This window comes from Trachurus japonicus, chromosome 6 (genome assembly GCF_045865225.1).
Source record: "Trachurus japonicus isolate A0001 chromosome 6, Traja_1.0".
In the NCBI taxonomy this organism is placed as follows: domain Eukaryota; kingdom Metazoa; phylum Chordata; class Actinopteri; order Carangiformes; family Carangidae; genus Trachurus; species Trachurus japonicus.
Genome location: NC_140912.1, coordinates 38,847,974 through 38,871,990, shown reverse-complemented (window position 1 = coordinate 38,871,990; position 24,017 = coordinate 38,847,974). Strand labels below are relative to the sequence as shown.

General features: G+C 46.2%; 1 protein-coding gene across 1 annotated transcript in view; it reads left to right on the top strand.

Annotated features, from left to right (window-relative positions):
* Positions 1–24,017, top strand: part of LOC146986683 (sodium channel protein type 4 subunit alpha B-like) — a 59,139-nt gene that overhangs the window by 26,657 nt on the left and 8,465 nt on the right. Inside the window, exons 9-27 of the mRNA XM_085780530.1 lie at positions 499–567; positions 697–760; positions 4,375–4,516; positions 5,226–5,455; positions 5,544–5,593; positions 5,699–5,895; positions 8,629–8,700; positions 8,792–8,893; positions 9,055–9,411; positions 12,290–12,497; positions 13,657–13,754; positions 13,848–13,890; positions 16,931–17,085; positions 17,213–17,386; positions 20,757–20,876; positions 21,541–21,825; positions 21,924–21,977; positions 22,106–22,247; positions 22,369–22,466. Of these exons, the coding sequence (XP_085636656.1) occupies positions 499–567; positions 697–760; positions 4,375–4,516; positions 5,226–5,455; positions 5,544–5,593; positions 5,699–5,895; positions 8,629–8,700; positions 8,792–8,893; positions 9,055–9,411; positions 12,290–12,497; positions 13,657–13,754; positions 13,848–13,890; positions 16,931–17,085; positions 17,213–17,386; positions 20,757–20,876; positions 21,541–21,825; positions 21,924–21,977; positions 22,106–22,247; positions 22,369–22,466 (2,660 nt within the window). The remainder of the gene's footprint in view (positions 1–498; positions 568–696; positions 761–4,374; positions 4,517–5,225; positions 5,456–5,543; positions 5,594–5,698; positions 5,896–8,628; positions 8,701–8,791; positions 8,894–9,054; positions 9,412–12,289; positions 12,498–13,656; positions 13,755–13,847; positions 13,891–16,930; positions 17,086–17,212; positions 17,387–20,756; positions 20,877–21,540; positions 21,826–21,923; positions 21,978–22,105; positions 22,248–22,368; positions 22,467–24,017) is intronic.

Sequence of the window (24,017 nt, the reverse complement as noted above, 5' to 3'; positions counted from 1 at the left end):
TCTGTCTGTCTGTCTGTCTGTCTGTCTGACCACCTGTCTGTCTGACCACCTGTCTGTCTGTCTGTCTGTCTGTCTGTCTGTCTGACCACCTGTCTGTCTGTCTGTCTGTCTGACCACCTGTCTGTCTGAACACCTGTCTGTCTGACCACCTGTCTGTCTGTCTGTCTGTCTGACCACCTGTCTGTCTGTCTGTCTGACCACCTGTCTGTCTGACCACCTGTCTGTCTGTCTGTCTGTCTGTCTGACCACCTGTCTGTCTGATCACCTGTCTGTCTGTCTGTCTGTCTGTCTGTCTGTCTGTCTGTCTGTCTGACCACCTGTCTGTCTGTCTGTCTGTCTGTCTGTCTGTCTGTCTGTCTGACCACCTGTCTGTCTGATCACCTGTCTGTCTGATCACCTGTCTGTCTGTCTGTCTGTCTGTCTGACCACCTGTCTGTCTGAACACCTGTCTGTCTGATCACCTGTCTGTCTGACCACCTGTCTGTCTGATCACCTCAGACTTCGATGACGCAGGGTTCCGGAGGCTGTTGTTCAGATTCGACTTCAACACATACATCAACAACAAATGTAAGAGGAGGATGTCTGTCTGTTTACCTGTATTACTGATCACCTGTCTGTCTGATTACCTGTCATCTGATCACCTGTCTGTCTGATTACCTGTCTGTCTGATCACCTGTCTGTCTGATTACTTGACAGCAAATCAATACTTCGTCCAAGGTCACATTGATGCTGTGCGGTGTGGAAACGCTTCTCAGGCCGGGTACGTTTTTGTGATACTGATACTATTGTCAACATCAACAACAAGTTGTGTATAGGTGTTCCAGGTGTATATAGGTGTTCCAGGTGTATATAGGTGTTCCAGGTGTATATAGGTGTTCCAGGTGTATATAGTTATTCCATGTGCATATAGGTGTTCCATTTGTGTATAGGTGTTCCAGGTGTATATAGGTGTTCCATTTGTGTATAGGTGTTCCAGGTGTATATAGGTGTTCCAAGTGTTCCAGGTGTATTGATACTTATCAGTAGGTGACGTCACGGTGTGTTCCACCTGGCCGCCGCCATGCTGGGTACCGAACACTGAGTTAACCTCTATTCAGCTCAGTGCAGCCACATCCTCTCTGACTAGAAGACTGCTGTCTGATGTAGTTTGGATATGGATATTTCTCATTTTGATGGCCTTGCCTTGAAAGCACACACCTCCAGCACCTTTCTGCTGAGACGATCTTTGACAGCGCGGTGCGCCGCTCTCTCTCCCGTTAAAACTTAATCTAGCTCACCCAGCGGACCCATCTCTCTCTCTCTCCTCGTCTCTCTCTCTCTCTCTCTCTCGCTCACTGTCTCTCTCCTGTTACTTATATGTGTTTAACCAAATACACGAAAAGCCAAATCAAATCAAAAATGCGTAGCCCACTTCTTTTTTCTTTTTTAACTCACAGACATTTTCATAAAGTAATAAAATATCTGGACATTTTGCCATCGTTAACATTGAGACAAAAGGCTGCAGGAATGGAAGAAGAATTCGGCAAATCATCTTATCACGCAAAAAGTCACAACAAACAGGTTTTGCACAATGGTTTGCACAAATAAGTCTTAATATGCGCAACACCTTCTCATCACAATCCACGCCATCTACACAGCTACGTTATCAGCTGTTATTAAAACCCAACTCATCAGGACGCGATGACCACCACTCACATTAAACAAACCGTTAACTATTAATCCACACTCAAACCGAGGCAACAATAGTGTTAACTGTACTCAACAAGCTGTTATTACAAGGTTTACAACAGATGTGACAGACAACCTGGGCCGTGTGTGTGTGTGTGTGCGCGCGTGTGCGTGTATAAGAAAGGGAGGGAGGGAGGGAGGGAGAGAGAGAAAGTAGGCTAGGTAAAAGCTGCTAGCTGTTAGCTACCGTAGCTCAGGCGTCGGTCTCCCGTCAGGTAAAAGCTGCTGTTTATTCCTCAGATGAAGCTCATGTTGAGGCTCTCCGGTACAGTTATCCATCACTGCTGTTGAATTAGCCGCTAAACTGCTGGACGCTAAAACCGAGGGGGCGTCTGTGTGTTTACAATTCACGAAAGCAACGTGAACGTACGTGCTGCTCAGACTCAGTAGAGTGAGGCAGCCTCCCTTGGCGTACATGTCTCCCAAGCTGTTTAATGACGGTAAAAATGAAACAAAGTAAATATCCTGCATAGTTTCTCTTTTCTGTGCTGCGCTGATCAGAGCGGCGTCCCTAGCAACGGTGTATTTTACTTAGCAACGATCTGTTAAACAGGAATAACAGACTGTTAAATGCAAAATCAAGATGTAAATAAATATCAGAAATATCAATAAATTATCGGAATACGACATTCAATAGAGCCATGTAATAAAAAAAGGTTTATCCACTATTTTTGTGAGATTTGATGTCACAGCCCATAGACTGCCTTTGGAAGTCGGTACCCAAGATGGCGCTGTGACCGGCTGCGAACGCTGTGTGACGTCACGTGATATCTATCAATATAGGTGTTCCAGGTGTATATAGGTGTTCCAGGTGTATATAGGTGTTCCAAGTGTTCCAGGTGTATATAGGTGTTCCAGGTGTATATAGGTGTTCCAAGTGTTCCAGGTGTATATAGTTATTCCATGTGCATATAGGTGTTCCATTTGTGTATTCACCTTATTCTCCGGGGCAACCATGGAGTCAATGGAACGCTGTGAGATTGTGTTGGAACTTCCGGCGACGACCGGAAGTCGTATAGTACATTAGCGGTAGCTTGATTATTTGAGTCCGTTCTCAGATGTTTCTTGTTGGCAAATCCGGGTTTTTTTTCCCGTTGTCGATTGCAAAAAATGACGAGCATTATAAAGAGGAAGCTACAATCACTGGAAGAAAACGTGTGAGTTTTTATAGCAGTTGAGCATCGACCTCATCTTCTGTCCCAGTGTGTGTGGAGCTCTGTACGACCTGCACCCACCTCCATCTACTCTAGAGTCTGGTTAAAAATAATTAAATAAATCCCCGTGTCCCCGCTGATTTCAGCCAAGGTGAGCAGCTTGTTTGGAGAGTAGGAGCGAATTAAAAAAAAAAAAAAAAAAAACGCTATCACAGCCCGAAGCAACACTGTTAATGCACATAAGAGGCTGCTTTTAATTTCTGACAGCTGGACATTGCGCTACTTTTAATTATGAAGCTTTATCCATTTAAACAAAATAAACTAGAGGAACAACTTTCATGTTTAAATTGTGTTTTATAGCCTACTTTTATATATTTTACTGATCGCAATTCAGGCTGGGTGTGCGTATGAAAATATGCTACAGTGTTTCTCTTTTCTTTTCTCTTTTTTGGAGGGGGCGGGGGGTAGTTTAGGTGACAAAGACATTTTTAACTGTGAAAATAGAGATGTATTCAATATTTGCATTTGGGCAATACTGCTGTAGGCGAAACAAGTTTATTCATGGCCACATTTAAGTTACAGTAGTTGAGGGAGGGTTTTATTTCTAAACCCCTCCGTTTATTTCTTTTACACATTAGCGAGCAGGTTCACAGCGTGAACAGCGTGTCCCGACCCGACCAGGCTCTGGACACGGAGCAGAGACCCAGGTCCGATAGTGCAAGGCTCTCTGAAGCAGAGGATGAGGCCAGCTTCCCGTCAGTCTTCACAGACAGTCCAGAGTTGAACGAGTTTCTGATCATATAGTTGTCAGTTTGCTCCAGGTGACAGTCGACCCTCACAACAAACCCCCCCCTCCCTCTCTCAGTAAATAGTTCCGACGTCCATGCTGCAGCTTATATCCAAGTAATATAATAGCCTATATATAAATGAGCTCCTGACGCTCAGCTCAACAGTTGGTAAATAGCAGCGGATCAGCGCGATCTCTCCCTCCGTACTGGTTCTGCCAGCTCCACTTGGATTTCAAAGTAAAAGTCACGCTGTAAATGAGTTAAATTGTGAAACAGCGGCGCTTTTATAGCCGATTTTAGGATTAAACTCTGAATATATGAGCTAAACATCTGTTACCATAAGTTTCCATGGCGATCTAGCTGGGTTGAAAGAGAGAGTACAGGAAAGCCTGGCTTTAGACTCAATAAAAAATATATAATTATAAAATATAACCCACTAAACTCGCTTCGAAGTACACCCCTCAAGTGTTGTCCATGTTGATTTGATTGTCTGTATTGTAATTGTCCCGCAATATACTGCAAATTCAGTCGATTGTTTACATCAGTTTTTACTTCCGCATTTGACCGGAAGTCGTAACACAATCGCGGCCAAACCGGAAGTGGCAAAGTGGGCGGGGCTACATAAGGTGAATAGGTGTTCCAGGTGTATATAACCCCAGAGCCGTATGTACGTTGCACTGAATGATGGTCATGTGACTGTTTAGGACGTGTCCTGAAGGCTTCACCTGTTTGAGGACTCAGTCAAACCCCAACTATGGATTCACCAACTACGACTCCATCGGCTGGTCGCTGCTCAATGTCCTCAGACTCATGATGCAGGACTACTGGGAAGACCTGGCCACCCTGGTGACCTCACACACACACGCACACGCACGCACGCACACACACACACACACAATGAGGTTCCATCGATATCAAAATAAGCAGAGTGCGTGCATGACTGTGCAACTAACTGAGTAAATACTGTATTAAGTATATTTTTTGGGGTGGAGGGATTTTGCCTTTAATTGATAGCGTAGTAGTAGAGAGAGACAGGAAGTGGGGAGGCAGAGACAGACATGCAGCAAAGGGCCGCCTGAGTCGGGATTCGATACGGGGCCGACTGCGGCGAGGACTACAGCCTCTGCACATGGGGCGCCTGCTCTACCAACTGAGCCAAACGATGCCCCTAACTTAGTAAATGTTGTTGTGCGTGCCTGCGTTGTTAGGTGCAGATTGTATTTCACGCATGACAAGAAGGTGCGGACTGTACTAACAGCGTGTGCACGTCCGTCTGTCACTGTTTGACAAATGTTGTTAAGTGTTCACACGCGCGCTTGCATTTTCTGACACTACGCAACTGGAAATTGATCTTACATGAACGCCTCACATATTTGGCCTTTTCATTTTATTGAGTTAATGGAACACAGAACAACTACGTGAGGTGTTCATGTACGCAGAGTGGTGCGATTACCGGCGTGCGCAGTCATCACTTATATCAAGAAAACACATGACAAACATTTTTTTATGGCTCCTCAAAGTATAAACTTGACAACCTGTCTCTGTCTCTCTACAGATGTTCCAGACAGATGGTAAACCCCAAGTCATCGTTTTCCTGCTCCTCTGCTTCTCCAGCTCATTCTTCCTCTTCAGTGTCATACTGGCCGTGGTTGCCAAGGCGCTTGTTGAGAAGGACAGAGCTGAGGTCACTGAGGCCGAACAGAGAGAAGACGAGTTCAATAAGATCCAGGAGGTGATGAAGAGGAGGGAGGAGGAGGAGGAGGGGGAGGTAGGAGCTGAGAGTCTGTGATTTGTTAGAATGCAGCTCAATCTCAGATCATAAATAATAATAATAATACACGTTTTTACACACGTGTGTCTGTGTGTTGAAGAGCTCAGCTGCAGCAACAAAGAGCCATGAAGAACAACACTGGGCTGTGGCAGGTACACACACACACCCACACACACACACCTGAGGACCCATAATGCATTGTGTTGTCTCGTGTGGACAGTCAGGGGACAGTCAGAAGACAGCTGTGTCTCTTGCAGGGTGTCGTCGGTGCTGCGTGTCCTTCCTGACGTGGACCTGCTGTGGTTGCTGGCAGCAGCAGCTCCACACCTTCGTCTCAAACCCGTTCTTTGACCTCATCGTCGTCGTCTGCCTCGTCCTCAACACCGTGTTCATGGCCATGGAGCATTATCCAATGACGATGGAGTTCGAGGAGCACTTGTCCATCTCACAGCTGGTCAGTGGTGGAGAACAGTGAGAACACAACAGTGTCACCATGTGGGTGTGTAGCTCGGCTGAAAGATGCCGTGAACGGAAAGGAGGGAGGCGTGCACAACTACAAAATGATTTTCAATTGTTACCAGGCCCGGATAAAAAGGAAAAATACCATGAAAAAATGAAACACACAAACAACTTAACGCAGGAGAGGCCGCCTGACTTCCTCTCCCTACGGCCCAGAGAGCCACTGAGCTGTTCCCTTATCAAACCTGGTTACATGCTGTCATTCCGACATCCCACCACTCCGACTTCCCACCATTTAGACATACCACCACTCCGACTTCCCACCATTTAGACATCCCACCATTTAGACATCCCACCACTCCGTCATACCACCATTTAGACATCCCACCATTTAGACATCCCACCACTCCGACATTCCACCATTTAGACATCCCACCATTCCAACATCCCACCACTCTGACATACCACCATTTAGACATCCCACCACTCCGACATTCCACCATTTAGACATCCCACCATTCCAACATCCCACCACTCTGACATACCACCATTTAGACATCCCACCACTCCGACATTCCACCATTTAGACATCCCACCACTCCGACATCCCACCATTTAGACATCCCACCACTCCGACATTCCACCATTTAGACATCCCACCACTCCGACATCCCACCATTTAGACATCCCACCACTCCGACATTCCACCATTTAGACATCCCACCATTCCAACATCCCACCACTCTGACATACCACCATTTAGACATCCCACCACTCCGGCATTCCACCATTTAGACATCCCACCATTCCAACATCCCACCACTCCGACATTCCACCATTTAGACATCCCACCACTCCGACATCCCACCATTTAGACATCCCACCACTCCGACATCCCACCATTTAGACATACCACCACTCCGACATCCCACCATTTAGACATCCCACCACTCCGACATCCCACCATTTAGACATACCACCACTCCGACATCCCACCATTTAGACATACCACCATTTAGACATACCGCTATTTAGACATACCACCATTTAAACATACCGCTATTTAGACATACCACCACTTAGACATACCACCATTTAGACATACCGCTATTTAGACATACCACCACTCTGACATCCCACCATTTAGACATACCACCATTTAGACATCCCACCATTTAGACATACCACCATTTAGACATACCACCATTTAGACATACCACCATTTAGACATCCCACCACTCCAACATCCCACCACTCCGACATCCCACCATTTAGACATATCACCACTCCGACATCCCACCATTTAGACATCCCACCACTCCGACATCCCACCATTTAGACTTACCACCATTCCAACATCCCACCACTCCGACATACCACCATTTAGACATCCCACCACTCCGACATTCCACCATTTAGACAGCCCACCACTCCGACATCCCACCATTTAGACATACCACCACTCCGACATCCCACCATTTAGACATACCACCACTCCGACATCCCACCATTTAGACATACCACCATTTAGACATACCGCTATTTAGACATACCACCACTTAGACATACCACCATTTAGACATACCGCTATTTAGACATACCACCACTCCGACATCTCACCATTTAGACATACCACCATTTAGACATCCCACCATTTAGACATACCACCATTTAGACATCCCACCACTCCAACATCCCACCATTTAGACATCCCACCACTCCGACATACCACCATACCACCATTTAGACATCCCACCACTCCAACATCCCACCATTTAGACATCCCACCACTCCGACATCCCACCATTTAGACATCCCACCACTCCGACATCCCACCATTTAGACATACTACCACTCTGACATCCCACCATTTAGACATCCCACCATTTAGACATCCCACCACTCTCACATCCCACCACTCTGACATCCCACCACTCTGACATCCCACCATTTAGACATCCCACCATTTAGACATCCCACCACTCCGACATCCCACCATTTAGACATACTACCACTCTGACATCCCACCATTTAGACATCCCACCACTCCGACATCCCACCACTCCGACATCCTACCATTTAGACATCCCACCATTTAGACATCCCTCCACTCTCACATCCCACCACTCTGACATCCCACCACTCTGACATCCCACCACTCCGACATCCTACCATTTAGACATCCCACCATTTAGACATCCCACCACTCTCACATCCCACCACTCTCACATCCCACCACTCTGACATCCCACCACTCTGACATCCCACCATTCTGACATCCCACCACTCCGACATCCTACCATTTAGACATCCCACCATTTAGACATACCACCACTCAGACAAGTGTTGCCATTTAGACAATTAGAGGCCTATGTCGGACTGGTGGGATGTTGGAATGGCGGTTGCCCCCCATAAAACCTGGCCCCACCCAATCCCAGAGCTCCGTGTCTAACCACCTGGCCCCTCCCCCAATCAGCTGGTCAGGCTCACACCTACACTCTGATGGTCAACAGGCCTCTCTTCCTGTGTAGATCTTACATCAGTATTCTACAATACGACTCAACAAGTGAATGTTACAACGATGCTTCTCAGTACAAAGGTGACGTAATAGACAGGAAGTTAATTAGTCTGAGGCTGCAGCACAAAACAACACTCTCAACTGGATTTGTCCTCACTCTGACCTCTGACCTCTGACCTCTGACCTCTGACCTCTGACCCCCCCCTGCAGGTGTTCACTGGGATCTTCACAGCTGAGATGTTGCTCAGACTCGTGTCCATGGGACCGGCTGGCTACTTCAAGGTCAGACCGTGTGTTGTCTGTTCCTGTGTGTGTGTGTGTGTGTGTGTGTCAGTGTGTCAGTGTGTGTGACTGTTCTGTTGCTTGGTTACAGGTGAGCTGGCACAGATTGGACTTCATCCTTGTCATCTTCAGTCTGCTGGAGCTGGGACTGGCCGACGTTGAGGGTTTATCGGTGATGCGCAGCTTCCGAATGGTCAGTGTGACATCATCATCCTCTTCATCATCATCCTCATCTTCATCCTCCTCATCTTCATCATCATCACAACATACCTGTCTCTACCTGTCTCTCCTGTATCTACTGTCTCTCCTGTCTCTACTGTCTCTACCTGTCTCTCCTGTCTCTCTCGTGTCCAGATGCGTGTCCTGCGGTTGGCCCGCTGGTGGCCGGGCTTCCACCTGTTTCTCCGGATCGTGTGGTCGGCGTTCTCGGCCCTGAGGAACCTGACTCTCATCCTGCTCGTCATGGTCTTCGTCTTCTCTGTGGTCGGCACGCAGCTGTTCCGCGACGACTACGAGTGCGCCGTCTGCCTCATAGCGGCGGACTGCGAGCTTCCCCGATGGCACATGACCGATTTCTTCCACACGTTCCTCCTGGTCTTCCGGGCCCTGTGTGGAGAGTGGGTGGAGACCTTGTGGGACTGCATGCAGGTCTCCAGTCCTGGCCTGTGTCTGACCTTCTACATGGTGGTCGTGGTGGTTGGACACCTGCTGGTGAGTCCCACGTGCAGGGCCGGCCGCTGGCATAAACCCTCTATGTGGTTGTTTAGGGCCACAGCCGTTAGGTGGGGGGCCACATGATCAGAAAGGTACCGGGGTTCATCAAGTCATTTAAACATCCTGAGGTCTGCACGTGCAGCTATGAGCTTTATATGTAATGTGAAGTCAATATTCAGCTTCTTTTATCTCACATTTGAGACATTTGGTGAAAATAGAACGGCAGAATGACAACATCTGTGCTCAAAAAGCAATCTTACGGGGCGGTGCGTGGCGCAGTGGTTAAGGCGGCCGCCCCATGTCGAGGCTACAGTCCTCAACGCAGGCGTCCCCGGTTCGAATCCCGCGTCGGGCAGACCTTTCCTGCATGTCATTCCCCCTCTCTCCCCCCTTTCCTGTCTATCTATACTGTGTGCTATCAAATAAAAAAAAGAAGAAAAAAAGGCAAAAACGCCAAAAAAAAAGCAATCTTACAAATTTTCATTTTAGACTTGTTTTCTACACTTATATATTACTGTATTACTCCTATTTCAAGCACCAAAAAAGTTCATTCTCATGACTGAAGGTGTGTTTTCACAAGGGATTTGACATTTTTCAAAAATACATAAAACACTTGAGTATTGTTACATCTGCAAGTATCTTAAAAAGATAAATTAAAGAAAATATGTAAAAGTTGAGAAAATGGCCTCAAACCTCAGAGGGCATAAACACGTCTGTATTCAGTTTTAACCAGTGATTTGGTGTTTGCGCTTAGAGTGTAGGCCACAAACAAAAACCTTGTTTAGGGGCACCAAAATCCTAGGGCCGGCCCTGCCCACGTGTCCGCCCGTCCGTCAGAGACAGGGTCCGTTGGGCTGCCGTGTGGCCCAGTGGTAGGAACACATCCCATGTTGGCATCGTCCCAAGAGGGGACTGTGAGGTACCATTTAGATGCACAACATTTTCTCAAAACGTGTTATCAATCCAAGGATGCTTGGAATGGAACAAGCTACCCATCAATATAGACCACTTAGGCGTTGACGTCACAGTGACGTACTGGTGGCAGAAAAATACCGGAAGTAAGCAACAAATACACGTCCTGACATACAGCTCAACTTTAAAAAGCAGCGCAGCTGCTTGGCTCAGCACGACCCTAAGCTGTGATGATGAGCCACATTAGAGGGTGAATTTTATTTAATTTTCGTAATCGCGGTGCAGAACAGTGAGTTTGGAGCTGACGAAAGGAGAGAAAAAAGAGAGTCGTGCCGCGGCGAGACCGGTGAAATGCTGATTAGAGGAGTGATCAGTGGTGACCGCCACGCTGACGGACCCGGTGGAAATTGGGGTGATACAACGACTGCTGAGGAGGAACTATAAAGAACTCAGCTGTGATTTAAACTAGGACCTAAACCGAGTCGAGTAGAGCCGAGCTGTAACTGTGTAGTGGAGAAGCGGCAACACACGCGCGTCCCCTCAGATGGCTGCATCTCTAGGTCACTGGTGTGTGAGTGTGAGAGAAAGAAAAGCTCTGACTTGCTTGGGCAGACGTTGTTTGGTGTCACCCGCTGATTTGCACATGTAGGCTACAATATCTAGACCCCGAATATAAGACGACCCGTCCTTTACAACTTTTTTCGACGGAAAAAATACTCTTATCAGTCAGTGTATAAAATATATGTAGATATTGCGTGCATCGTTTAGGGATTTTTATTAAACATTTACTGTTTCATTCAGTGTAAACGTTAACACGTGTACACGTTCACCCTCTTACTCATTTATTTTGACATTCATCCATTCATTTTTACACACATCGGGTCATGAGCGGTGTCCCTAGCAACGGTCTGTGATATATAGCCTAACAACGGTCTGACTAATACAGAAATAACAGACATGGATCCGTTAAATAAACTGTAATATACAGCCATACAAGTAGGCTACAGTTTGCTGTCATACCGTAGTTGATGGACTTGTTGATGATCGCCCACGCAGCGTTTTGTGTCCCTAGGCAGTAGCCTACGTCGGTCCGTAACACACAACACACTCCGTTGCTAATCGTTAACTTAGCCTACTCAGGTATGACAACCTGTTTTCTGTTGACAAAACATTAAAATAATCAGAGAAGGCCTCTGTATGATCCATCTTCCTCTGATTTGATCGCTCTTGATGCGGCTTTCCACTGTTGACACCAGATCAGCTGTCACGTTCTGCCACCAGTGAAGCCCCGCCCACAACATACGTCATCAATGTTTATAAACATAGAAATGGTCTATTAGAGAGTGTCCGACTTTTAGGACTTTTAATGCACAATTTATAGACTGGATACTAGACAAACAAACTTGTGAGCACCCGTAGTCATGCTTAATCTGGGTCTTTCTTGTGTGTGCAGCTTTATGTCTATGGCCGGTGCGTGTGCAATAGTGTAGTCAGTGTGCAATCATGTAACCATGTTCAGTCTGGGTAAAGTAATCATATCTAGTCTGAGCGTGTGTAATTGTATGTTTTTATAACTCAACGAATCATGTCGAATCCTCCTGCAATCATGTAAATCTACTTGTTTTGTTATCTATCGGTCCTCTGTCTTTATGGACTTTTTATGTCAACTGTTGTCTTGTTTGGGGACTACAGATGAAATTTAGCAGCAGTGCTAAGTCCGGTGTATTTACAGTGAGTACTCATGTACTCAGTGTCCATTAATATGCACTGTCCCGTCTAAATAAACAAATAAATAAATCCGCCCTAAAGCGGTTGATCGCCTGTTTGACTCCTGACCAGTAACATCTTGACTGCATGTCATTGCCCCAGATAGTCTCCTACGTATCTGGACAGAGGTCACTTTCATACGAGCAGCGTCAGTTCACCGTTCCTGGTTCTGATCCGGTCCCTGATCTCCCTCCAGGTCTTGAACCTGTTCCTGTCCTTGCTGCTGAGCTCGGTCGCTGGAGGTCGTTTGTCAGCTCCAACAGAAGGACACAACAACTTGTCCAGAGCCGTGAATCAGATCAGAGGGTGTGCTGCTCGGACCAGGACCTGGGTCCTGGAGGATGTCGTGACTCTGTTTGGACAGAAAGAAAACCATGGCAACCGGGACCGGGGACATGAGACAGGTAGGTCTGTAGGGGCGGAGGTAGGTCTGTAGGTTGAGGCAGGTCTGTAGGTTCAGGTAGGTCTGTAGGTCTGTAGGTTCAGGTAGGTCTACAGGTTCAGGTAGATCTGTAGGTCTGTAGGTTCAGGTAGATCTGTAGGTCTGTAGGTTCAGGTAGGTCTGTAGGTTCAGGTAGATCTGTAGGTCTGTAGGTTCAGGTAGGTCTGTAGGTCTGTAGGTCTGTAGGTTCAGGTAGGTCTACAGGTTCAGGTAGATCTGTAGGTCTGTAGGTTCAGGTAGGTCTGTAGGTCTGTAGGTTCAGGTAGGTCTGTAGGTCTGTAGGTTCAGGTAGGTCTACAGGTTCAGGTAGATCTGTAGGTCTGTAGGTTCAGGTAGGTCTACAGGTTCAGGTAGATCTGTAGGTCTGTAGGTTCAGGTAGGTCTGTAGGTCTGTAGGTTCAGGTAGGTCTACAGGTTCAGGTAGATCTGTAGGTCTGTAGGTTCAGGTAGATCTGTAGGTCTGTAGGTTCAGGTAGGTCTGTAGGTCTGTAGGTTCAGGTAGGTCTGTAGGTCTGTAGGTTCAGGTAGATCTGTAGGTCTGTAGGTTCAGGTAGGTCTGTAGGTCTGTAGGTTCAGGTAGGTCTGTAGGGGCGGAGGTAGGTCTGTAGGTTCAGGTAGGTCTGTAGGTCTGTAGGTTCGGGTAGGTTCAGGTAGGTCTGTAGGTCTGTAGGTTCAGGTAGGTCTGTAGGTTCAGGTAGGTCTGTAGGTCTGTAGGTTCAGGTAGGTCTACAGGTTCAGGTAGGTCTGTAGGTTCAGGTAGGTCTGTAGGTTCAGGTAGGTCTGTAGGTTCAGGTAGGTCTGTAGGTCTGTAGGTTCAGGTAGATCTGTAGGTCTGTAGGTTCAGGTAGGTCTGTAGTTTCAGGTAGGTCTGTAGGTTCAGGTAGGTCTGTAGGTTCAGGTAGGTCTGTAGGTTCGGGTAGGTCTGTAGGTTCAGGTAGGTCTGTAGGTTCAGGTAGGTCTGTAGGTCCGTAGGTTCAGGTAGGTCTGTAGGTCCGTAGGTTCAGGTAGGTCTGTAGGTCTGTAGGTTCAGGTAGGTCTGTAGGTCTGTAGGTCTGTAGGTCCAGGCTGTTCTGTGTCTCTACCAGATGATGGTGTTGATTGTTCTGGTTCCTTCCTGTCAGACGTCGCCCTGGGCTTGACCTCTGTGACCTCAGACCGGCCGGGGTCAGAGGTCAAGGTCAACACACCTGAATGTGACGACGACGACAAAAAGCAACAAGTAAAAAACATTTATCAGCACAGATGACATCATACATAAACAACAAACAAACAGACATCAACAAACATGTTATTTGTTTGTTTCTGTTTGTAGGACGGAGATAAAGGAAACACACCTGAAGACTGCTGCTGCCAAGGTACGAGCACACACACACACACACACACACACACACACACACACACACACACACAGATACACATTCTAAGGGTCTGAGTGTGTGTTTAGTTTAGTTTAAAGCAGAAGTAGGCGAGTCGGTTTTTTGTTTTGTTGTTTTGTTTTGGCTAATGCTGCGTTCCAGGCAGGCTTTTGAAACCGTAAATTACAGCTTCAAGTCACAACTTACGACTTTGTAGCGTTCCAGGCAACCCACTCGTGTTTCTCCGACCTGTTTTACCTGTGAAAGTCACTATAACGGCCACTCGTAACTTCTGACCCGTGAACTCGTACCAGATCGAACTGGTACCACTTCACAGGTCGGAAAAACACCAGTTACGAGTTGCCTTGAACGCACCATAACGTCTTGTCAGCCGACGGAGTTAGCAGCCCCCGCCCTCGTCATGGATCTATTGGTCCTCGTCCCTAAGGTAAAGGTAAAGGTACTTTATTGGTCACATATACAGCTAGTACAGTGAAATTCTTTCTCTGCATTTAACCCATCCCTGAGGAGCAGTGGGCAGCCACGGTGCAGCGCCCGGGGACCAACTCCAGATTATGAGCCAGTGCCTTTGGTCAGGGGCACTGACTGGAGGATTAACCTAGCCGACATGTTTTTAGAGGTGGGGGAAACCGGAGCACCCGGAGGAAACCCACGCAGACACGGGGAGAACATGCAAACTCCACACAGAAAGGACCTGGGCGGCCGGGGATTCGAACCCAGGACCTTCTTGCTGTGAGGCAACAGTGCTAACCACTGTGCCGCCTACGTCACCACATTCAGGCGCATCCCTTGGCTGCACACACAGAGAGGACTGCCCCTTTATGCCGTTCTCTCTCCTCATTGGATAAAGGTTGTAGGATACAAGGAAAGTTTTCTCCTGGGCTCAGAGCAGAGCAGAGTGACTGACAGACCCGTGTTTCAGACCAAACACTCTATAGAAGTGATTGCTGTCGGAAGATACAACTATTTAAGACTTAGATTAACACAAAAATATCACTTACTTCTGCTTTAATAAGTTATTTGTATCAGAGATAATAAACAAAATAACATTAGTCATAGAAAATGAGAGGAGATTCTTTGTACTGGATTTATCTTAGTAGCTACTTTCCATCCGTCGTCCCTGGTCAGGTGAGTAAGAACAGTAAAAAGATAAAGATTGTCAACTTACATAAATCCTGTTACCATTCCAACGGCCCGCCTGCGGGCCCCCGGGGGGGTTTTAAACAGGGAGGTGTCATAGAGGATGTCACCAGTCACTTGAAATAGTCATGCCACATATCGTTGGAAAGCTAAAACTCTTGTGATTAAAGATATGCCGACCATTCCTAAATATAATCATCACAGCAACACTCGAATCAGACTATAAACATGCTAACAAAGTTCTTAAAAAGCCGATATAACTCACGATTTGTGTCAGGGCAGGCTCAGGATCACAGGGTTTCCCCACAAACTTGGTGTCGTTACATTCAGAAAAGTCCAGTAAATCCAATCCAGTAAAGTATTTAGTCCAAAACACACGGTTGTACCGGTAGATAGCCTCATCCCGCTGCTGCATCTTATGAAATTACGCATTGTATATCCAGTAAATCCGTTTATTTCTCCTCATAAGTCCGGCGTTTACATGAAAACAATGTTTATTTCACTTCACAAAATGGCGCTGCACTCTGAGCTTTCGATTGACAGCTCACTCGACCAATCACAAGCTCCCTGTCCCCGGCTGCCGCCTGCAATAGCGAATGAGTGGCTGTGTCTGTATGAGGAACATCCCCTCCGACAGCGCTGAATGGCTTCAGCCAATAGAAACCGATCCCGATGGCAACTGATGCATCGAATAGCCAATGAAATTCCGAAAAAAACGATGTGCTGCATTCACGGTCCCTGGGAAAAGGCAGCACCGCCATCTTCATGCGTAACTGTGCAAAAGCTGCACTTTGGCGCATGTATTGTTTCTCAATGGCAATTTTAGGAAAACGCCTAGATATACACTTAGAAAAACATGTGTAAAATACTAATTTTTAGCAGGATTGTTATCAAATTTGAACTGGGGCCAGGTAAGGCTTCATGCTGTGGTCCCATTGTGTTTTCCAGCTAAAATTCTCAGCTACACTCATCTTCAGGCATCTGATTGCAACAAAAAAATTCAGGCGAGAATAAAAACATTCTAATTCAGTGTGTTCCAACTTAGATTACTCAATGATAATAGCACTTATAGTGATTATTTCAGTTTGGGGAAAAACTTCAGAGTGTTACCTTTCAAAAGAGACCAAGCCCATCCATATTCTCCAAACAGTTCAAGAACAGCATTCAATTTACTTTGGGTACGCCTTGGATAGGCGAATATTACAGAATTTATAGGAGTGGTAAGAGGATAACAAAACAAACATCCATACACGTGCATGTACACACCTATACACACACGTCACAAACACTCAGGTATAAAACATATCTCAAACAGAAGGAAATAGGAACATAGAGTTATTAAAATACTACTTCATACTTTGAGAAAGTTTAAAATAATTTAGGCTTGAACCTGACATGACTGATTCCTTAGAATCCGGTTTTTCACTTCACATGAAAAAACGTTGAAGTCTGCACAGAGTTTCAGATGAGTTGGGAGATTGTTCCATGAGTTGACAGATTTAAAAGAGGAAGCAGACTGAGCAAAGGCAGAGCTACGTTTGGAAATGTCTGATCTTGACGATTGCGTGTTCAGAACGGAGTTTGACAACATTTTTCATTGAGAGAGGAGCAACATTATGGGTAATTTTGAAAACTAAACAGACATCAGAATACATCATTAAATTATCAAAGCTAAGCGTGTAATATTTGCTTTCTGTCTAAGATTTTCAGGCTTGTTTGAGAAGAGACCTGGTTGACAGATGCACCTGAGACCAACAGGACAAACAATAATTAAAATGAGACAGAATCATGTTAGAGGCTTCAACTGTTAATGAGTTCCTGATGTTTCTAAAGATCGACCAATTATATAACAATGTGTGGCTCATTTTCTTCGTGTCAGGTTGTTACCGTTGCTGTCGGTTCCTGGATGTAGACACGTCCCGGGGCTCAGGGAGGGTCTGGTCTAACTTCAGGAGAACGTGTTTCACCATCGTGGAACATAAATCCTTTGAAGCCTTCATCATCTTCATCATCATCCTCAGCAGTGCAGCTCTGGTGAACACACTCCTCATTAAAGCCTATTATTAGTACTGATTAGTTAGTAAATAGTCATCACGTCAGATCACTGAGCTGTGTGTGTGTGTGTGTGTGTGTGTGTGTGTGTGTGTGTGTGTGTGAACAGGCCTTCGAGGACATCCACCTGCAGCAGCGGCCCGTCCTACAGACGGTGCTGGTCCAGGCCGACCGGGTCTTCACCTTCCTCTTCCTGGTGGAGATGCTGCTGAAATGGAGCGGCTACGGACTCAGGAAGTATTTCACCAACGTCTGGTGCTGGATCGACTTCCTCATCTTGGCTGTAAGACCCTGATCAATGACTCTGATTATACCACCACTCCAACATCCCACCATTTAGACATACCACCAATCCCACATCCCACCGTTTAGACATCCCACCATTTAGACATACCACCGTTCCAACATCCCACCACTCCAACATCCCACCATTTATTCATACCACCACTCCAACATCCCACCATTTAGACATATCACCAATCCCACATCCCACCGTTTTGACATCCCACCATTTAGACATACCACCATTCCGACATCCCAGCACTCCAACATCCCACCATTTAGACATACCACCATTCCAACATCCCACCATTTAGACATACCACCATTCCGACATCCCACCATTTAGACATATCACCATTCTGACATCCCACCATTCCGACACCATTTAGACATACCACCATTTACACATCCCACCATTTAGACATCCCACCATTTAGACATACCACCATTTAGACATACCACCATTTAGACATTCCACCATTTAGACATACCACCATTTAGACATACCACCATTTAGACATTCCACCATTTATACATCCCACCATTTAGACATACCACCATTTAGACATACCACCATTTAGACATACCACCACTCCAACATCCCACCATTTAGACATATCACCAATCCCACATCCCACCGTTTTTACATCCCACCATTTAGACATACCACCATTTAGACATACCACCATTTAGACATTCCACCATTTATACATCCCACCACTCCAACATCCCACCATTTAGACATTCCACCATTTAGACATACCACCATTTAGACATTCCACCATTTATACATCCCACCACTCCAACATCCCACCATTTAGACATACCACCATTTAGACATACCACCATTTAGACATTCCACCATTTATACATCCCACCACTCCAACATCTCACCATTTAGACATTCCACCATTTATACATCCCACCATTTAGACATACCACCATTTAGACATACCACCATTTAGACATACCACCACTCCAACATCCCACCATTTAGACATATCACCAATCCCACATCCCACCGTTTTTACATCCCACCATTTAGACATACCACCATTTAGACATACCACCATTTAGACATTCCACCATTTATACATCCCACCACTCCAACATCCCACCATTTAGACATTCCACCATTTAGACATACCACCATTTAGACATTCCACCATTTATACATCCCACCACTCCAACATCCCACCATTTAGACATACCACCATTTAGACATTCCACCATTTATACATCCCACCACTCCAACATCTCACCATTTAGACATTCCACCATTTATACATCCCACCATTTAGACATACCACCATTTAGACATACCACCATTTAGACATACCACCACTCCAACATCCCACCATTTAGACATATCACCAATCCCACATCCCACCGTTTTTACATCCCACCATTTAGACATACCACCATTCCGACATCCCAGCACTCCAACATCCCACCATTTAGACATACCACCATTCCAACATCCCACCATTTAGACATACCACCATTCCGACATCCCACCTCAGGAAGTATTTCACCAACGTCTGGTGCTGGATCGACTTCCTCATCTTGGCTGTAAGACCCTGATCAATGACTCTGATTATACCACCACTCCAACATCCCACCATTTAGACATACCACCAATCCCACATCCCACCGTTTAGACATCCCACCATTTAGACATACCACCGTTCCAACATCCCACCACTCCAACATCCCACCATTTATTCATACCACCACTCCAACATCCCACCATTTAGACATATCACCAATCCCACATCCCACCGTTTTGACATCCCACCATTTAGACATACCACCATTCCGACATCCCAGCACTCCAACATCCCACCATTTAGACATACCACCATTCCAACATCCCACCATTTAGACATACCACCATTCCGACATCCCACCATTTAGACATATCACCATTCTGACATCCCACCATTCCGACATCCCACCATTTAGACATACCACCATTTACACATCCCACCATTTAGACATCCCACCATTTAGACATCCCACCATTTAGACATACCATCATTTAGACATACCACCATTTAGACATACCACCATTTAGACATACCACCATTTAGACATTCCACCATTTAGACATACCACCATTTAGACATACCACCATTTAGACATTCCACCATTTATACATCCCACCATTTAGACATACCACCATTTAGACATACCACCATTTAGACATACCACCACTCCAACATCCCACCATTTAGACATATCACCAATCCCACATCCCACCGTTTTTACATCCCACCATTTAGACATACCACCATTTAGACATTCCACCATTTATACATCCCACCACTCCAACATCCCACCATTTAGACATTCCACCATTTAGACATACCACCATTTAGACATTCCACCATTTATACATCCCACCACTCCAACATCCCACCATTTAGACATACCACCATTTAGACATACCACCATTTAGACATTCCACCATTTATACATCCCACCACTCCAACATCTCACCATTTAGACATTCCACCATTTATACATCCCACCATTTAGACATACCACCATTTAGACATACCACCATTTAGACATACCACCATTTAGACATACCACCATTTAGACATACCACCACTCCAACATCCCACCATTTAGACATATCACCAATCCCACATCCCACCGTTTTTACATCCCACCATTTAGACATACCACCATTTAGACATACCACCATTTAGACATTCCACCATTTATACATCCCACCACTCCAACATCCCACCATTTAGACATTCCACCATTTAGACATACCACCATTTAGACATTCCACCATTTATACATCCCACCACTCCAACATCCCACCATTTAGACATACCACCATTTAGACATACCACCATTTAGACATTCCACCATTTATACATCCCACCACTCCAACATCTCACCATTTAGACATTCCACCATTTATACATCCCACCATTTAGACATACCACCATTTAGACATACCACCACTCCAACATCCCACCATTTAGACATATCACCAATCCCACATCCCACCGTTTTTACATCCCACCATTTAGACATACCACCATTCCGACATCCCAGCACTCCAACATCCCACCATTTAGACATACCACCATTCCAACATCCCACCATTTAGACATACCACCATTCCGACATCCCACCATTTAGACATATCACCATTCTGACATCCCACCATTTAGACATCCCACCATTTAGACATCCCACCATTTAGACATCCCACCATTTAGACATCCCACCATTTAGACATCCCACCATGGCTGTTAGACCCTGATCAATGACTCTGATTATTACCCAGTTTGATGAGTGTGTCATTAGTTGACTGATAGTTGAGTGAGGTATGATGTCATCACCAGGTGTCTCTGATGTCATTGACCGTGGACGTGCTGGGAGGCTCAGTGGGGCTGATGCTGACGCTGAGGCCGCTGAGGGCCCTGAGGGCCCTGAGGGGCCTGTCTCGCTCCCACGGCCTGAGGGTAAGACACACCTGTCTCACCTGTCTCTGTCTCGCTCCCACGGCCTGAGGGTAAGACACACCTGTTTCTTGCATTAGTCTCAGAACTGAAGAAGCCTCTTGGATGAGGGGGTGAAACGTCTTCAAACAAGAGAAGAAGTGCAGGTGCTTTTTTACTAAAACTCCACAAGAACGACAAAAGTTACGCACTACAGTGTTAATAGGTACTTACCTTTTGGGGCCCCAATAGTCATGGGGCCCCAAGCAGGTGCTGAGTTGGCTCTCCCCCCTCACGTGAAACAAGCCCCTAGCCTAGCTGTTTTTAAAACACGTCTTAAAACGCACTTCTACTCCCTGGCTTTTAACACAGTTTGAAATCCTAATATTTTAGCAACTATGGTCTTATTATTTATTGGTTTTGCTGTTTTTTATCTGTTGTGCTTTTTTACTGAATGTTGATTTTGTTCACTGTTTTTTGTGTAAAGCACTTTGGTCAACTTGGTTGTTTTTAAATGTGCTCTATAAATAAATTGGATTGGATTGGATTATGCCTTGATCCGGCTCTGGAGACTCACCTGGTGTCTCTGTCCTGTCTGTCCTCCTCCTGATCACCTGTCTCACCCTCTGTTCTGTCTCTGTCTCACCCTCTCTGTCTCAACCTCTCTGTCTCCCCTGTCGGTCCCCAGACGGTGCTGCGGACCGTGGTCGTGTCCTTGCCGTCCCTGGCCGACATGCTGCTGGTGTCGCTGACCGTGTGGTTGATGTTCAGCGTGATGGGGGTGAATCTGTTTGCGGGGAAGTTCAGATACTGTTTCAACGAGACGTCGGAGGAGTTTTTCTCCAGCGAGGACGTGAACAACAGGACTGAATGTTTCCTACTGATAGAGGCCAACTACTCTGAAGTCAGATGGAGGAACTCCAGGTTACACTACGACAACGTGGGAGCTACGTTCCTGACGCTGCTGCACGTGGTCAGTCTGAGTGACATCACACAGGAAGTAAACAAACACAAGTGAGGTAGCTCATTGCAGTGAACACATCTTTGTGTGTGTGTGTTTGTTGTTGTCAGGCGACGTTCAGCCTCTGGAACGAGGTCATGCTTTCAGCAGTGGACACCCAAAAGGTCGGCGCACACACTAGATACATGTGTTTCACTGATTTCACTCACACAGCTGCTCCTACTAAACTAGTGTGTGTGTGTGTGTGTGTGTGTGTGTGTGTGTGTGTGTGTGTGTGTGTGTGTGTGTGCAGGTGGAGGACCAGCCTGCGTACGAGGCCAACCTGTACATGTACATGTATTTCATCCTCTTCATCATCATTGGCGGCTTCTTCACCTTCAACTTCTTCATCAGAGTCTTCATCGACACGCTGCACAAACTGAGACACAAGATAGGTGTCTGCAGAGAGAGAGGATGTGTGTGTGTGTGTGTGTGTGTGTGTGTTGGGGTGAGGGTAACCATGACAACAGGTGTGAACAGGTGTGTCATGTCTCTGCTCTGCTCTTTACTTTGGAGGGAAACATCTGTGGATGACGGAGGAGCAGCGCTACTTCTCCCTCGCCGTGAGGAGACGCTTTTACAGGACGACGCGTCCGTCTGCACCGCGACCTCAGGTGTGTTACTGACTTCCTGTCCAGGACTGACTTCCTGGAGGACAGGTGTGTTACTGACTTCCTGTCCAGGACTGACTTCCTGGAGGACAGGTGTGTTACTGACTTCCTGTCCAGGACTGACTTCCTGGAGGACAGGTGTGTTACTGACTTCCTGTCCAGGACTGACTTCCTGGAGGACAGGTGTGTTACTGACTTCCTGTCCAGGACTGACTTCCTGGAGGACAGGTGTGTTACTGACTTCCTGTCCAGGACTGACTTCCTGGAGACAGGTGTGTTACTGACTTCCTGTCCAGGACTGACCCCCAGTTCCAATCCGCCCCCTAAAGACTCAAGCCCTGAACCCTCACTGAATAAAGTGACGTCAGCTCTAAGTGACAGAGTGTGAGAGTGTGTGAGGGTCCAGATGCTGTAAACATGAATGGAACAGCACTTACCCACTCTCACAACACGTTACCTTGACAACAACATGTTGTTGACTCCGGTCTTGGGCCGATAATTTACCGTACTTTCAACGCGCACAAGGTGTGTGAGGGGGACGGACTCAAAACAAACTGTTCCCAGATCAGATCTGATCAAATGATCATCAATAATCACAAACTGCACGTTAATACTGACAGTAAACTGCTTCTTTTCTTTCTTTCTTTCTTTTTTTTGGCTCCAGTCCATTAACAATAAAGAGAGCGGCGGAGCTCTCTCTGACTACGTGTGGTAATTTACTTTTTTTTTTTTTAACACTTGCGTTCCGACGGCATCTCATGTGTTTGACTTCACAACGCTATGAACTGTGGGTAATTCCCCTACCCAAAGTCAACATCGGTGCTGAATTACGGTAAGGGGGCAGTAAGGGCTCATTCACTGACTCACTGACTTGGTGATCTGACAACGGAACGGCCCTCACACACTCACAGACTGAACCTGAACGCGCCTCTAAGTCAGTGAGTCCGTGAGGGGTCGGATTGGAATTGGGCCTGACTTCCTGGAGGACAGGTGTGTTACTGACTGTCATGCAACCAAAAAAATGGAGGTGAAGCACGCGATTCACTCATTCTGGGCACTAAATAGTGCTGGGGACCATAAACATTATCTTGGCTAACAATGTGGAACAATAAGGTGGATGCACTTCAAAAAACTGATTTCAACAAATGCACATGGCCAGGGTCTGCTAGCAAAACAGCGGAAAAGCAAGCAGACTTGCATAGTTCCTCTTTGATTAAACATTTGAAATCCCTAGTTTAATGTTACAGTGCTCTCACATTTCCATTGAAGGTAGCTACAGCTCCCCTCCCCAAGCACAGACTTCTTTCGGGGGGGAATCTAAAGGCAGAAGTGCTGGAACACTTCTGTCCTCCTTGTTTCTGTTTCTGCTGTTGTGCGTGGTTTTGTCTTTGTTCTCAACCCGGTTTACCTCCAGTTATTAGTTATTATTTATTTTTAGATATTTATAATCTGTTTTTATCGTATGTGTGTGTGACTGATTCTTCTGTGAGCAGTTGACCACACCTGAATTTCCTTTGGGATTAATAAAGTAAATCTATCTATCTATCTATCTAT